Genomic DNA, 15,248 nt, shown 5'->3' with positions numbered 1-15,248 from the left:
TGACCCCTGACCCCTGACGCCCACCCCGACTGGCAGGTCCGCAGCCACCAGGTGCTCAGCCGCAGACTGGAGGGGCTCTCAAGTTTCCTGAGAATTTAGAGCCAATGGCGGAGAATATGGTCACGAGTGAGCACACAGCACACCATTTTCCTATAAGGCGTTGAAAAAAGGAAAAAGACAGGAAAAGAAAAAAAGAAAGAAGGAAAGGTACTCCCTTAAAGGATAAGCTTGGGAGGCACATCCGGGACCTCAAGGGAGGCAAAGCCAGGCCTTAAGCATTTAAGGACGCACGCCCTCTCTGGGGGCTTGCACCGACCATTATATGCCGGCCGCTCTCCAGTGCCTCCTTAAGGGGGAGCGGCACCCGGGGGCCAAGTCTAAGGAGGCGTCCATTTTCCAGCTCCTGTTAGGGTGCAGCCCCTCAGGTGGGGGCGACTCGGGAGTGTGGTGCGCACAGCCCAGGGCACGTGTTGACTGAGAGTAGGCCCGTGAATAAAGATGATCGGAAAAAAAAAAAAAAAAAAAGATAATCGGTTAAAAATATATAAAGGCAACCCCCCCAAATAAAAACTTTCCAAAGGGCAGCCCAGGTGGCTCAGCGGTCTAGAGCCTGCCTTCGGCCCAGGGCGTGATCCTGGAGTCCCGGGAGCGAGTCCCACGTCGGGCTCCCTGCATGGGGCCTGCTTGTCCCTCTGCCTGTGTCTTTGCCTCTCTCTCTCTCTCTCATGAATAAATAAATAAAATATATTAAAAAAAAAAAAACACTTCCAAAAATACTAACGGGAAACTGCCTTCTCTTTTTCTTCTTCCTTTTTTTTTTTTTTCCAAATTAGAGAAACAGAACAAGGCATCCTTAATCTCCTGCATCCCCATTTCCCGACAATCCCGATAACCCTTGAGCAAAAAAAAATAAAAAAATAAAAAAATAAAATCTCTCTTCTCCAGAAACACTGTAATTATCTTAAAAGGGGAATTGGGGAAACTGTTCCCCCAGTGAATTGGCCTTGCCCTCGTTCTTTCTAATCCCATCTCCAGCTGTTGCCGCAGCGGCCATTCACACCACAGCACGGAGTACTAATAGCATCTATGTATCTCCTCATTCCTATTTCCGTTTGTTCCGGTTCCATCTCATTGACCAGCTCCTCAGACAGTGTCTCCGGAAGCACATGACCCTGGCAGGCCTCAGGACCCCCAGACTTGCCTTTGTGGATTCACTAGCTTCTCGCCCCCCTCATGCTCTCACTACCCCTGAAACCCGGCCTCCGACTACACCTGCTGCCCCTTTCACACCTTATTTTTAGGAATATGCAACATTTTATGATTCTGAAGCTAATTAATTGTATATATAGGATGACTTTATTTGTTAGGATACTAAAGCAGCAGTTTTCAAAATGCAGTTCCCAAGACCTGATTCACTTTTTTTTTTTTTACTGACATTTACACTGATAGTAGATAAAACCGTTGGCATCTTAACATTAGTCAAGGAAGTAATACCAACTGTTGTCATGTATTGTATTTTTCAATTTCTACACACTTGCAAATTTTTTTTTCTACTTAGGGGTATTCTTAATTTCTTGATGAAGCAAGACAATTCAACTTTGGAGTACAGGATTTAGTTACCGTTCTGGGTGACAAAATGGAAAATTATGCATAAAGCACTTAGGATGCATACGGGATTACAGTGGTTATCCAGAGAAAACACACTTTCTATTAACTGAATTATACACCATACTAGCCATGTTTTTTCATAGCACATTTTTTGTTGAAAGAACAAATGAGACAAATGTGGTTATTCAGGATTGTAGCAATTTGGAAGATAACACTAACAGAGTGACCTCGTCATTTCAAGGAAACCAACTGAGCATCTTGTCAATGATAAAATTCTGGCTTTGGAAAACTTGTATCCACTATTGTAAGCTTGACAGCTCCCCAAGACTTTGATAGCTTCTTTTCTGATAAAATTGGTGGTGATATTAACAAATGTGACTTGGATATTGAATATTGAAATATGTCAACATTTGGAAAGTCTGAAAACTCAGTGAACCAATATTTTCTGAAAGACCAACACATGATGTTATAAGATTATGCAAGGGTAAAATGTGGATGCAGAGTATAAGATACACCAATGGATTTTAATATAAGGAAACATTCATTGATGACTTCAGGAAGAAAAGTCACAATTATTGGAGAAAGGCTATTAGAATATGTTCTCCTTTTTTAACAATGTACTTGTGTGAGGACAGATGCTCTTCATATATTTTAAGTAAAATAGCATTGCAATAGATTAAATGCTGGAGCAGATAGTAATAGCTATCTGATGAACCAAAAATTAGAGATTTCCAAAATTGTAAAACCAGGCCATTCTTTTTAGTAACTGCTCAGAGGGGATTCCTCATTAAAAAAATGTTATGTTTACTTTTAATAAATTAACACATGTTTTTAAAAACTCAGTTTTAATTTCTAAATACAGTGACTACAGATTGGTGCAACACACAAATGTTTTTTGGGGTCTTCATCAATAATTTGAGTGCAAAGCACAAAAGACCAAAGTTCAGAACTCTTGTATTAAAGGGTATATTCCTTAGAAATGGGATTCCTGATGAAAATATACCTAATCTATAATTTTGGCACATTTTGCTGGAGTCCCAACCACAAGGTTGCACAATTTTGCATTCCAAGCAACATATGAGAAAGATGTCAAACTTTTTGCCCACTTGGTAGGTGAGAAATGGTATTTTTACATACGTTCAGTTCATTTTTTTTTTTTTTTTTTTTTAAGATTTATTTACTTATTTTAGAGAAAGAGTGTGTGAGTCTGAGCAGCAGCAGGAGGGGCAGACTGAGAGAGAAAGAATCTCAAGCCAAATCTGCGCTTTCCACCATGGACCTCGATATCTTGACCCCAGAGATCATGACCAAAATCAAGTGTTGGCTGCTTAACTGACTGTGTCACCCAGGAGCCCCTACATTTTATTTTCATATGCTAAAGAACCATTTTTATTTCTTTTTCTGTGAACCATGTTTCAGCCTTTTACTCATTTTCTTTCACTAGGTTTTTCCCTTTAAGAGATATTTATACATTGAAAATATCACTCCCTTGTTAATACACAAATAGCAAATATTTTCTCTCTACTTGCCATCCACTTTGAATTTGCTCCAATTTCCTTTTTTTGCCAGTTGAGTCTTCAACCTTCTTTGTAGTTTCCCGTGTTTTGCCTGAACATGTCCTAGACAACTCAACTGAAAAGACTGATCGGTTGTAAAATGAACACGTTTACAATTCAGCAGCTGCTCCTGGCTTTATCTTACTTGACTTTCTCAGCAGCAGTTAATAAAGTTGACCATGACCCTCTCCTTGGAACATTTCCTTCTCTTTGCTATCAAGATTAGAGATCTGATACCCCTCCCACTTTACTGGTCTGCTTCTCAGCATCCCTTTTTGACCTCACATCCTTTTGTACCTCTATGTTTTGGGGTGCTTCAAGGGTCAATTCTGATCCCTTATTCTATTTCCAGTTGTCTCTGCAGATGATCACCTATCCAAAAATCACTTCCTCCAATTTAATCTTCTACCTAAATACAAGACTTCCAACTCATTTGCAATTAAATGTCAAATAAGTGCCCCATATTCCCATATCCAAAACAGTATTCAGAGTTTCAAACAATACCTTCCTTTCCCCAGCTCACTTTAAAATGTGTTCCTTTAGAACAGCTCAACTAGTCTATGTTCAGCCCTCCCCCACTCGCACTTCCATCTCCTTGGTTCAACCAGAGTACTATTTTAAACCTAAATTAAGGTTTCTAACAACTTTTTTATCCATTACATTTAGGATAAAATCCAAGTGGCTGACCAATCCTCTGTGATCTCCCTACTTACATATAATGTCACCTCCAGCTTCCCCTGGCCATTGTCCATTCCAGGTATGATAATAAATTCATCTGTGCTCTTTAAACTTGGCAATGCTTTTCTCATATTTTTATAATTCTAGTTCCTTTTTTCTTCTCTTCAGTTCTCAGCTCAAATGCCACTTTAGAGAGGCCCTTTTAGAAGTACCCAAATGGAAATACCCTCCCACCATTCATATCCTCTCTCGTTTTCTTCCATATCTAATTTTATGTATGAACAAATGTATTTGTTGCTCACTCTCCATCCACAAGAAATTACAGAGTTCCTTAGATGTATCTGCACCTGACATTCTAGATGCTCAACAAATATTTTTTAAGAAATGTTTTAAATCAAATCATCACATAGTTAAAGGGAAATCAGAGAACAGAGAGAATAGAGATTATTTTTTACAGAAAACAAGAGAAAGAAAAGCTGGAGAACAATTTGTCTTTCTCGAATGTTGACTATGTGCTAAACGGTTACCAACACTTATCTCATTTTTCTTCATTTCATTTTTTTTTCTCTGATCTGGCTTTCTCATTTATTCTTTTATTCGGTTACATTGCATATACACATTAAAGTTTCCATAAACGTTAAGATCAAGTCTAAACATTTAAAGAAAACCATGAGCAAGAAAATGGTCTTCAGAGAAAAGCTCACCTTTTTTTGTAATCTTGATTATTTCCCTTCAGGGAAAAAGCCAGAATAGTGGTGACCCAAGGGCTTTCATCTGTTCAGATGCTCTCTGGTCCTCCTCAATCACCATCAGGTAGGAAATCTGTGAAGTTTCAAATTCTATCCACATAATAAATCTGGGATAGCAGTTATCAAATTTCAGTGAGCATTAGAATCATTTGAGTTTATTGAATTAGATTTCTGGGCTCCACCCCTAGTCTGACTTGATAGATCTGGGTGGAGTCTTAATTTACATTTTAATGAGCTTCTAGAAAATGCTGAATAGCCAGTGACCTTGGCTGGGAGGTTTAACCTCTTTGGGTGGGTCAATATTTTGTTCTATCTCTAAGGTCTTAAACGGTACCTGCTATATAATAGCCCCCACCCCTTTTAAATTAACTATATATGTAATTTCACAGGAAGAAATCCTTCTACAAGGCATTACCCTAGAATCTCATTGTGTTTTCCCTTTAGCCATACCATTTTATCTTAAATCATTAAGTATTTTCGTTAGAGAATAATACCTAAATTCATTGTTAGTTTTCAATATTTACTGAAGGAAGTGATCATGACATTAACTGTGGATAGAAAAGTCAAGAACAGAAATAACAGCTTGAGGAATGTGTCACAGACGGGAGGTCAGGGGACAATCCAATGGTTCATAGTTGGCCTCATGGGAGAGGAAATCTGAACAACTTCCTAAATTTTACAGTTCTGCCTCTGGAAGATTTTCACCACACCAGTCAACTTCCTGCTAATCAAACTACGGTGATTTTTTTTTCTTTTTTTTAATCTGCTGACAAGACAATGAGAAATTCCACCATTTGCTATCTGATTTTCCAAAACCTTGCTCTACCCTATAGAATTTTAAATACATCTTTTCCCTTTATCTCAACGCTCCTACACACTCCCTCTCCTAAATCCAGATTCCCTAGGCTCTTTCAGATACACCACACTCATTTTTCTGTGCCCCTCTCCTTCTCAGCCAGAACAACCTCCTTTTTACTCTTTTTTTCTCCCCAGTCTTTTCCAAGCTTTGAAGCAGCCAACTACTGTGAAGATTTTACCAATTACTCTGTCATTTATTCTCATGATCCCAAGCTTCATAATTCATAAGATTTCATTTTGACAGGAACCCTTCATAGTCTTCACATCAGAAGGCAAAACATCAAGCAAAATTCTCACATCTTATAGTCTCTTAAAGCCTATTTTAGATTTTTAAGCAATGAGTAATTAATTCTAGAAGAATATTTCAACTTAATCCTAGTAATTGTGTTATATAGTGGACTAAGCAATTTTTATACATTTATATATCACACAGTCCTGTGAGACAGGTGGTATCAGAACACATTTTACAGCTGATAAAGCTGATGATTCAGAGGTTAAGTAATTGACCCAAAGTACTCCTAACAGAAAATTACAGATCTAGGGTTTGAGTCACAGACTGTCTGATGCCAAATTTCATGATACTTCATTACCTTTATTAAGCGTTAATCAAGTACTTTGCCAGTTTAAAAGAGAAAATGCCTCAAGTTTGCATTACAGTTTATCACAAGATTCTTCTGGAGGCCTAGGGTAACAACATTATAGAGAGCACAGATCATTTCACGTGTTAACTTTTTACACAGGCATGCTCTTGATTAAAAAAAAAAAAAAAAAAAAATTGAGAGGGCACCTGGGTGGCTCAGTGGTTGAGTATCTGCCTTTGGCTGAGATCATGATCCCAGGGTCCTGGGATGGAGTTCTGCATCAGGCTCCCTGTAGGGAGCCTGCCTCTCTCTGTGTGTCTTTCATGAATAAATAAATAAAAATCTTTAAAAAATTATTTTTTTCTCCATTGTCAGAGAATAAAATGATTGAGTCATGGTCCTTGCAACTTATTTCAGTCCTTTCACATTTGTTAGCCACTGGTTCCCTCAGCACGGGCCCCAAGTATCATATGCTTAGCTTCTGGGGAGGACAAATATGACTGGTGCCAAACAAGTTATTATTAGTTACTTCTGGGCTCATTCTGCTGCAGTAGACCCACCTCATCCCATTTCAGAAAGGAATGGAGATATGCTTCATGATCAGCCATTTCATTGTTATTCTTCAGATAGGGCTAGCTGCTCTCTGCCTTCTTTTCCAAGGCGGTTCTGTCAGAAGCAAGGGCTTAGCTTTCATTGACCTGCTTCCAAAAGGTCCAGAAGTCTCCATTCAACTATTTTCTTAAAATATTACTTAAGAAGACACATTCATGGCAAACTTTTTTTAAAAAATTACTTATTTTTTTTAAAGACATAATTTTATTCATGAGAGACACAGAGTGAGAGAGAGAGAGAGAGAGAGGCAGAGACATAGGCAGAGGGAGAGTCAGGCTCCATTCCATACAGGGGACTCCATCCCAGGTCTCCAGGATCACACACTAAACCACTGAGCTACCCGGGCTGCCCCATGGCAAACTGCTTTGATAGTACAGTTGCCTTTCTGTTGTGGATCAGTGCTTATCTAAACCCAACCTATCAGTTTTTTACTCCTGGAAAGGAAGATTGTCCTCCTAGGTAAGATGAAGAGGTCACCTTTACCTCTTCTAGTTCAACACAGGGACCAGCCCTCTCTGCTCTAACCACAGAATATCTTCAACAAAACAAATGGGCCTGGCCATAGCTGGGGTCAGTTAGGACCCTGAGCAAATGAAGGTCGGATTTTTGCCAAAAGCCACACATTGAGAAGAGTGTCATGTCTAACTGATGAAGTCAGACTAAAGTAGATTTCGGTTCTGGCTGTGCCACTTCATTGCCATGACCTTCATCATGCCACTGAATACTGAATATCACTTGCAAAATGAGAATCATTATGACTGTCTTTTGTTTACATGTGTGCATTATATGAGAAGTTGTATGAAACACAAGAGCAAGGTGGTAACAAGAAATTTCTCTCTGCAGGAATATCCTTTCTTTCCTCAAGTCAAGAACATTGCCTTCTTATAAAAGGAATGTGCAACTGAGGTGGTAGAGGAGGTCCAGAGGAGTTATAGGGAAATGAGAAATAGAGCATTTTTATGCCCCTTAAATTTCTTTTAGTACACAATAGGGTAACTAATTTATATTGAGGCACTTAGTGTTTTTATTAATGAGATGCTTATCTTAGAACTTCAAGATAGAAAAGCTCAAGATAGAGAACCACTGGTCTCTATCTTGTCCCTACTCAGGAAGGAAATATTTTTTTTTCAATAATATCCCCATATCAAGATATTAAGATGTACATGCATATTATCACTACTAGATATGCATCTTTAAGCCTTCAAATAAAACAAGGACTCAAAAAGTCTGTTCCATGCCTTAAAGTCATCTGATAACTAGGGCATCTTTCAGGACCTGGAAGTATACTTGTTAAAAGACTGACATCAAATGCTATAAAGGATTGTCCAAACTATTGGCTTTAAGTAAAAGGCAACCTTATAAATAGACTTGACCAGAGCCTGGTGAACATAATAGCAGGAGCTCTAGCAGCTATCTTGGGTCAAATATCCTATAAGGGAAAAGCTATACATGTCAGAGAAACAATAAATAGGAGTCTAGGTCTCTGAATCCATAGTGCCTTCCACATAGTAGATGAGTAAAAAGAACTTCTACCTTACTTAACCTGCCATTAGTTTTTTCCTGTTACTCCTAGTGTTACAGGATTTCTTCTTTAGTGCCCTTGGTTCTTGGTCATGCCATTTTGAAGAATGAAGAGGTAAACCAGAAGAAGAGTGATGGGAAACACAGCAAAGTTTATTGAACAATGCTCCCAAGAGGGAGGGGATCTGAGAAGGTTGCCATGGGGTTTCAAAGTCTAGGATTCTTTTTTTTTTTTTTTAAGATTTTTATTTCTTTATTTGAGAGAGGAGAGAACATACAAGTGGGAAGAAGGGGGAGAGTGAGAGGGAGAAACAAACCCTCCACTGAGCAGGGCACCCAATTTGAGGCTCAATCCCAGGACCCTGGGATCATGATCTGAGCTGAAGGCAGATGCTTAACCAACTTAGACACCCAGATGCCCTGTAAATCTAGGGGCTTTTATGAGCTTGTTGGCCACTGTTTTATTCTGATTAACCTTCCATGAGCCTGTCATTCAATCAACTTTTTGCTATCTATCACAAGGGAAACGGTAGAGGGCTCCTTCCAGGACGGTGTAAAATCTCTTAAGAGTGGTTTACTCTTGAGGGGTGGGTGCTCGTCCCTGCCTGCCTTTCTTCCAATTATCCTTCATCAAGAGCTGAGGGTTCCTTTAATACATCGATTGTGCCAAAGTTAAGATCTGGAAGACCCAGCACAAATGGCTTGATATGGGACTTAGGGTGATCATTCTGGTTATCTTTATTTTTGTATACTTTTAGGGGAAGTGCTGGGGTATAGGAGATGAAGCTAGGGAAGAAAGGTGGAAGCTAGGGGGGAAAGACCTCTATGTAAGAACTACAAGAAAATATGTGTGAAACTTGCCATTTATGCCCATCATTTCAGAGACTCAGACAAAGAATTTTCTCCAGTGTGAAAGACCAGATCTTACAGTCAGCTCCAGGGGCATGAGACAGGACTTCAGTATTTGCCCTTGCCAGAGAGGGATGCTAGGAGGAGCTTAGGCAAGGAAAAGTGGTGAAAAACTCAGATCATCTGTGCTTTTTAAACCACTTGGCTTTAAGAAAGGACTAGAATATATTGGTAAGCTGCAAACCCAAACAATTCTCTGAAAACTGGCAGTTCTAGAAAGAGAGAGTAGGAAAAGAAAACACTATTTATATCTAGGTCCTATATGTCATGAACAGTTCCATTTGATCTTAGTCCTATGTGAATAAGCTTCGATCTTTCTTAATTGCTCCAATCTTGGCGAAGCAGTAAAATGACAGAACTACCTATGTTCTTGTTGAGATAGCCCAATTGCACCACTGCTGAACCTCTCCTGAAAATTTTCATCCATCCTAACTGTCTTTGTGGTAAAGTCAAGATTCAAAACCAACTTGGGAAAGTTAGTAATCTTAAAAGGGTTGTCTGTGAACAAAGATAGAGTTACTGTGTTTAGACAATGCAAATAAAATATTTTTTCCTTATTCCCTTCCCTCACTGGGCTCCTCAATAAATCCTGCCTGAAACAATACAAAATGGACACTGTGGTAGAAAGAACTCTGAGTTGGCCCCTAAGATTCTCACCCATTCCCCCCTCACCTCCCAGGTTTTCAAACACTCCTCTGGATTTTTGCACATGTAATTGGGGCCCCAAATCAGCAGACCCTGAGAAGGAGCCTACCCTAAATGGGTCTGAATTAATCACGTAAGCCAGTAAATAGGGGCGGGCTCTTGATGGGGAGAAAGATTCTACATGAGGGATGTGTGGCTTAGGAGACAGATGAGGCACATGTGTCACTGATCTAAGAATGGCCTCTAGGAACTGAGAGCCACTCTCACCTGATAAGAAAATGGGGTCCTCAGTCTTACAACAGCAAGGAATGGAATTCTGCCCACAATCTAAATGTGCTTGGAACAAGATCTTGAACTTCAGGTGAGAGCACGTCCCTGCTAACGCCTTAATTTCAACCTAGTGAGATCCTGAAGAGAGGACCCAGCCATGGCTTGCTGGATTTCTGACATACAGAATTGTGAGCTCATAAATGGGTGTTTTCAAGCTGCTAAATTTGTGGTAATTCGTTACACAGCAAGATAAAACTAATAGAGACACTGTGTACTGCCACTTGGTGCCTGAGAAATAGGGTTAGAAATGGATTTTTCAAGAGACTTCTACAGCTTATGTTGGATATGAGGAACACATTAAGAATTCTGTTTTAACAAGGTTTTATTAGATCACAATGATAGCCTCAAAAACAAACCTAAAATAGCTTTGACAGATTTTAACCTGGAAAAAGAATTCTTAGTTAGGATTTTTTTCTTAGTTGGGATTTTTTTTTTTTTTTTTCCATGATCAGTAAAATTTATACTTCCCCTAGAGGGGAGTAACCTCCCCTGAACCAAAAGGTCAGAGGACTTAATTTCTTATTTTCTAAGGATTCACCCTACTTTATCTGTTCACCTAAAAGTTCCTTGAATTTCTTAACATGTTCAGTAAAATGAGTGAATTGCTATTGGTTTCAGCAGCTTTATCCTCTAACCAGTTTCTGCAGAAATATCTCTTATTGACAAGTCTCCTACAGATATTAAGATTCTCATAACTTTTTTTTTTTCCTTTGGTAACAGCTTTTACTTCTCACCCATTTATAAAAAGATTTCTTATTTGATTATTAGTCAATTGTAAAATCTATGCTGGTTGAAGTTAGCAGCAGGTCTCAATCTTACAACTAGTAACAAGTACATATTCTTAGCAATGGTTGTCCAGTTTAAGAAGTGACAATTCTTCAAAGGGAGTCTTACAAAGAATTGTAACCTACAGATGAAAGCTGCACTTCTCATCCAGCCATTTTTTTGATCGAATTATTTAATTATCTGCTCCATATACATGAAATTGTTACAATACAATGGTGTAAGAAAGCATTTTCTTACTGTCACGGGTTAGTTTGTCTAGTGTATGCATTGCTCTCAGTTTATTGAATGATAACCACAATTAAAAAAATAATGACTCTGAATACCTTCACCTGGCAAAGTTGGGACACACAGCTTATGAAGCACCCATATCAAAAGCCTTTCTGTCAGCGTGTCTGGACAAAAGTTTGAAAAAACATGGACATAAGGAAATTACAGTCTAATGCAAGAGATAGACAATTAAAGAAAATAATAAACTGCAACACGAAGGCTCCAAAGGAGAGCTACAAGGACCGGGAGGCTTCTATAGGAAAGGAGGAATTTCGTTACCCAAGGAGGTCTAGAAATGCTCCCCCCAAGGAAGCTGAAGTTAAGAAGGTAGGAAATAGAGGAGGTGCAGGGAAAGTGAAGATGCCCTGTAGCCTGCTGAGGTAGCTTTCATTGATCTCTTGGATTCATTTTTAAGGTACTTGTTGGGCAAACAGCTAAGCAGAAGCTTGATTTCTTCTTTAAAGTGGTAGTTGGAAGGGAAAGCTATTATCAAGTACAGAACAAACACATTCTTTGTTTTTTCCCCCCTATCGTCTAGTTTGCTTGGTCTCAATCTTCCCAAACCATTTATTAGACTTTCACATGGTGTTGCCTATGGGCTTTCCAATAGAACACAAGCTGGGGGTAGAGTATGCCTCAAAGGCACTTAGACTATTTTGTTTTAAAAATACCAAACTTCCAAACTCAGGAAGTTCTGCTTTTTAGTATCTGCTTTTTAGTTTAGTCTTGTTATAGGATTCTAGCAAACTTTACCACACAAAAGGCTTGATGTTTGGTCCCATTTGTCGGGCTAAACAATTTCATGTAATCAGGCTATCACTATCAATTTAATCTAGTCAGTATCTTTGACTACTTCAATGGTTTGATTTAAAACCTCCTTAGGCATGAGAATTTAGAATTTCTTGTGGTAAATTAGCTTATAGAAATAGTGAATTTGGGGCACTGAGTGTCTCTGTTGGTTAAGCATGGGAATGATCTCCACATTGGGCTCCCTCTTCCATGAGAGCCTGCTTTTCCCTCTCCCTGGTGCTCCTCCTGGTTGTGCTTTCTCTCTCTCTCTCTCTTTTTCTCTCTCTCTCCCTCTGTCAAAGAAATACATAAAATCTTTTTTAAAAAGTTATTAATGGGGCAGCTTGGGTGGCTCAACGGTTTAGCGCCGCCTTTGGCCTAGGCTGTGATCCTGGAGACCGGTGATCAAGTCCCACATTGGGCTCTCTGTGTCTCTGCCTCTCTCTCGCTTGCTCTGTGTCTATCATGAATAAATTTTTTTTTTTAAAGTTATTTAAAACAGTGAACCTGAAGTTTGTAAACACTACAATTCTTTGTATATATTTAGATCTCTACTTAGAATAAAAATATTGACTCAGTTGTAGGTTGTTCCTGGAATGACGTGGCTACTATTACAAGCCACATTCTCTTGCATATTATGAAGAACATGGAGTAGATTTCCCATGTTCAATACAAAAATGTGAAGAGTCTGGTTATAGTTTTCTTTGGTTAAAAAGGTGCTAACCCACTAGAGAATACTTAGCTTCCTGATTAAGTGAAGTTACACTGGGCTAGAGCTTCAGTTCCGTGTGAGTACAGAGGCTAGATACCCAGAGAGTTCCACCATTGCCACCTAGGAACCAGAGATGACACGATAACTGATAAATCTCATCCTAAGTGTGTTTTTTATTTATATTTAGCAGTTCCTTTGCAGCCTGCTTCAAGTGGCAAAACGGTCAGATATGTATGCCAGGATACCTGCGGGGATCTTGTTAGAGGCCCTGGCTGCACTTTCATGTTTACTATGTTACTGACCCCTTAGCTTTCTACTGCTGAAGCCTAAGACATACCTCCCTGCTCTTAACATACACCTATAACTGGATAGATTTTTACACGACTTTTTCCCTTGACTCTTTAAGTGTCCTTTTCATTTAAATCTAGCTTGATCTTAAAAATAAATAAATAAATAAATAAATAAATAAATAAATAAATAAATCTAGCTTGATCTTGATGAAATGCTGTATTTGCTATATACAAGCATTTGTTATGTGACATATTTTCCTAAAAAATATATATATATAACCCCTCACTCTGCCAAATCATACACTAATAGTGCTTTTATAAGTATTGGAGCAGGATACTCAATCCCTATGCAACTTGAACCAGATGCTCTTAAAAATATTAACAGTCCTTAAAAGAAAAAAGTCATGGAGTAGATTAAAATACATGATGAACAATAACAACAACAACAAAAAAATCTCAACAACTTTTTCGAAGAATAAAATTATTTGCCAGGCTTTGGGAAGGGCTGAGGCAAAGGAGGTGGTGAAGCAAAGACAAAACGCACACAGGGACCACCAAATAAGCATCTCTAAGATAGTATCTGGTTAAACTGAGCCAGGAAGAGTATAAGGTGAAAGGACATCATGGCAGTGGACAGGTCATCACATTGGTGGCTTGCTGCACTTTTCTGTGTCAGTATCCTTAGCCTTCAGATGATTTTACTTGGAGCAAATTTTCAACATGCTAGCAAAGAATCCTGTTTGAACCAATGTGATTCTTGCTACAACCCTCTCATTTTGCATTGTAGAGCATGTAATTTCTAGCCTGACAGTCAATTTCCAGACCTACTGTCATTCCAAGGATGTCTGCAAGCTAGTTTAACTTTGAATTTCACCCATCTTCTATGATCATCTCATTGAGACAGAACTTTTCCAGCCTTTACTACAGTTCAGGTCCTCGCATTTGAGCAAACTGGTGTTTGAATGCTCTGGTGAAAGTGGAACTACAGACTTGGATTCACTAAAGACTTCTTGATTGTGTGTCCATTCTGATTTAGCAGAGTCTATGCATACTTACCTGCTCATTCCTCTCTTCCAAGGGACCTGCTTTCTTATCAGACTCAAGTGCCTTGATAAAAGACTCAGGATTTCTTGGACCTCATTCTGAAAAAAAAAAAATAATAATAATAATTATTCACTCCTCTTGGAGGTTGCTAGACTTGAACTATATAAAAATATATGTTATAGCAAACGTAGGCAGGAATTACAGGGTGACATTGACTCCTAGTCAGAAAGCATCCTTTGGTGCCCCCAAACCTCCATGATTGAAAGGTCAGGGATAGAAAAAGATTTTAAAAGTGTATCACACCAAAGACCCAAAGTATTAAGATTGATAAAGAACCTCTGGAATTTTGAAAGACAAGGCAATCTTACCTTGAAGATTCCTGTGGCATTCTCAATGGTAAACATCGTGAAACTCACATTTCCAAGAAAGAAAACAAATCTCACAAAGGAACATCAGATCTGCCACACAGAACCTCTTCAGATTTTTTTTGGTTAGAATCACATATTGGTCTTTAAATTCATGAGGACTTTGTTATCTCAGCCATCATCCCTAGCTGCAGGTTACACCTCTAATCTCTCACTTTTAAATCTCCTTGACCTTAAGGTAGATGCTACGGGGGCTTTCCTTCCAGTTTCTTAAGAGACATTCATAGCAAGACTTGCATCCACTTGCAATTGCAAGTGGTTCAAATAGTGTAAACAGAACAAGTCAGCTCTTCCAGGAGATCTGGTCGGTTGGAGGCAGCCATTGTCCTTTTCAGTGAGGCAGAGAAAGATCAAGAAGGGAAAAAATCACTCATTCCAACCTATTATTTTACAGGATCGGGGATTTGTCTTCAACATCAACTCATGATCACATTATTTCATCTTCTCAGTCACTCACGGCTGTGTTTTTAATTGCCATTCTTTTCTGTTGAAAAGTTGTCTGGGATTTCAAATGCCCTGCTCTAGACTTCTCTTGGAAGCTCTTCACCATCTACATTATACTGGGAACTCACTTGCAGCTGCCCCTGGAACCTCATCTGTGAAGTACAGTTTTGTTAAACTTTTGGTTCTCCAATCTCTTCTCAGAGTAGAATTACCTGGAGAACTGTAATCACTGTGACACCTTTGTCTATGGTTTCCAAACTTTAAAATCCAAACATTGGAATCACCTGGAGATCTTGTGAAGGCACAGATTCCTGGGCCTTAGCCTCAAAGATTCTGATTCAGTCAGTTTGGGTTGGGGCCCAGGAGTTGACATTTCTAACAAGTTTTAGGTGATGCTGTGTCCAATTACTCTATTCCAATCAGGGCACTAGCAATTCAATCAGG

General features: G+C 39.0%; 1 protein-coding gene across 3 annotated transcripts in view; it reads left to right on the top strand.

Annotated features, from left to right (window-relative positions):
* Positions 1–15,248, top strand: part of TRIML1 (tripartite motif family like 1) — a 30,225-nt gene that overhangs the window by 382 nt on the left and 14,595 nt on the right. Inside the window, exons 1-4 of one of the 3 annotated variants that reach the window (XM_025471721.3) lie at positions 7–207; positions 3,831–3,921; positions 4,579–4,655; positions 5,274–5,329. In XM_025471721.3, the coding sequence (XP_025327506.1) occupies positions 4,625–4,655; positions 5,274–5,329 (87 nt within the window). In that variant the 5' untranslated portion in view covers positions 7–207; positions 3,831–3,921; positions 4,579–4,624. Of the gene's footprint in view, positions 1–6; positions 208–3,830; positions 3,922–4,578; positions 4,656–5,273; positions 5,330–15,248 lie in introns of those variants that run through there. The other 2 variants (XM_025471722.3, XM_049094905.1) reach the window with 2 other exon arrangements.

Source organism: Canis lupus, chromosome 16 (genome assembly GCF_003254725.2).
Source record: "Canis lupus dingo isolate Sandy chromosome 16, ASM325472v2, whole genome shotgun sequence".
NCBI classification, from domain to species: domain Eukaryota; kingdom Metazoa; phylum Chordata; class Mammalia; order Carnivora; family Canidae; genus Canis; species Canis lupus.
The sequence above is the reverse complement of the archived record's forward strand: the minus strand, read 5'-3'. Positions and strand labels throughout refer to the sequence as shown.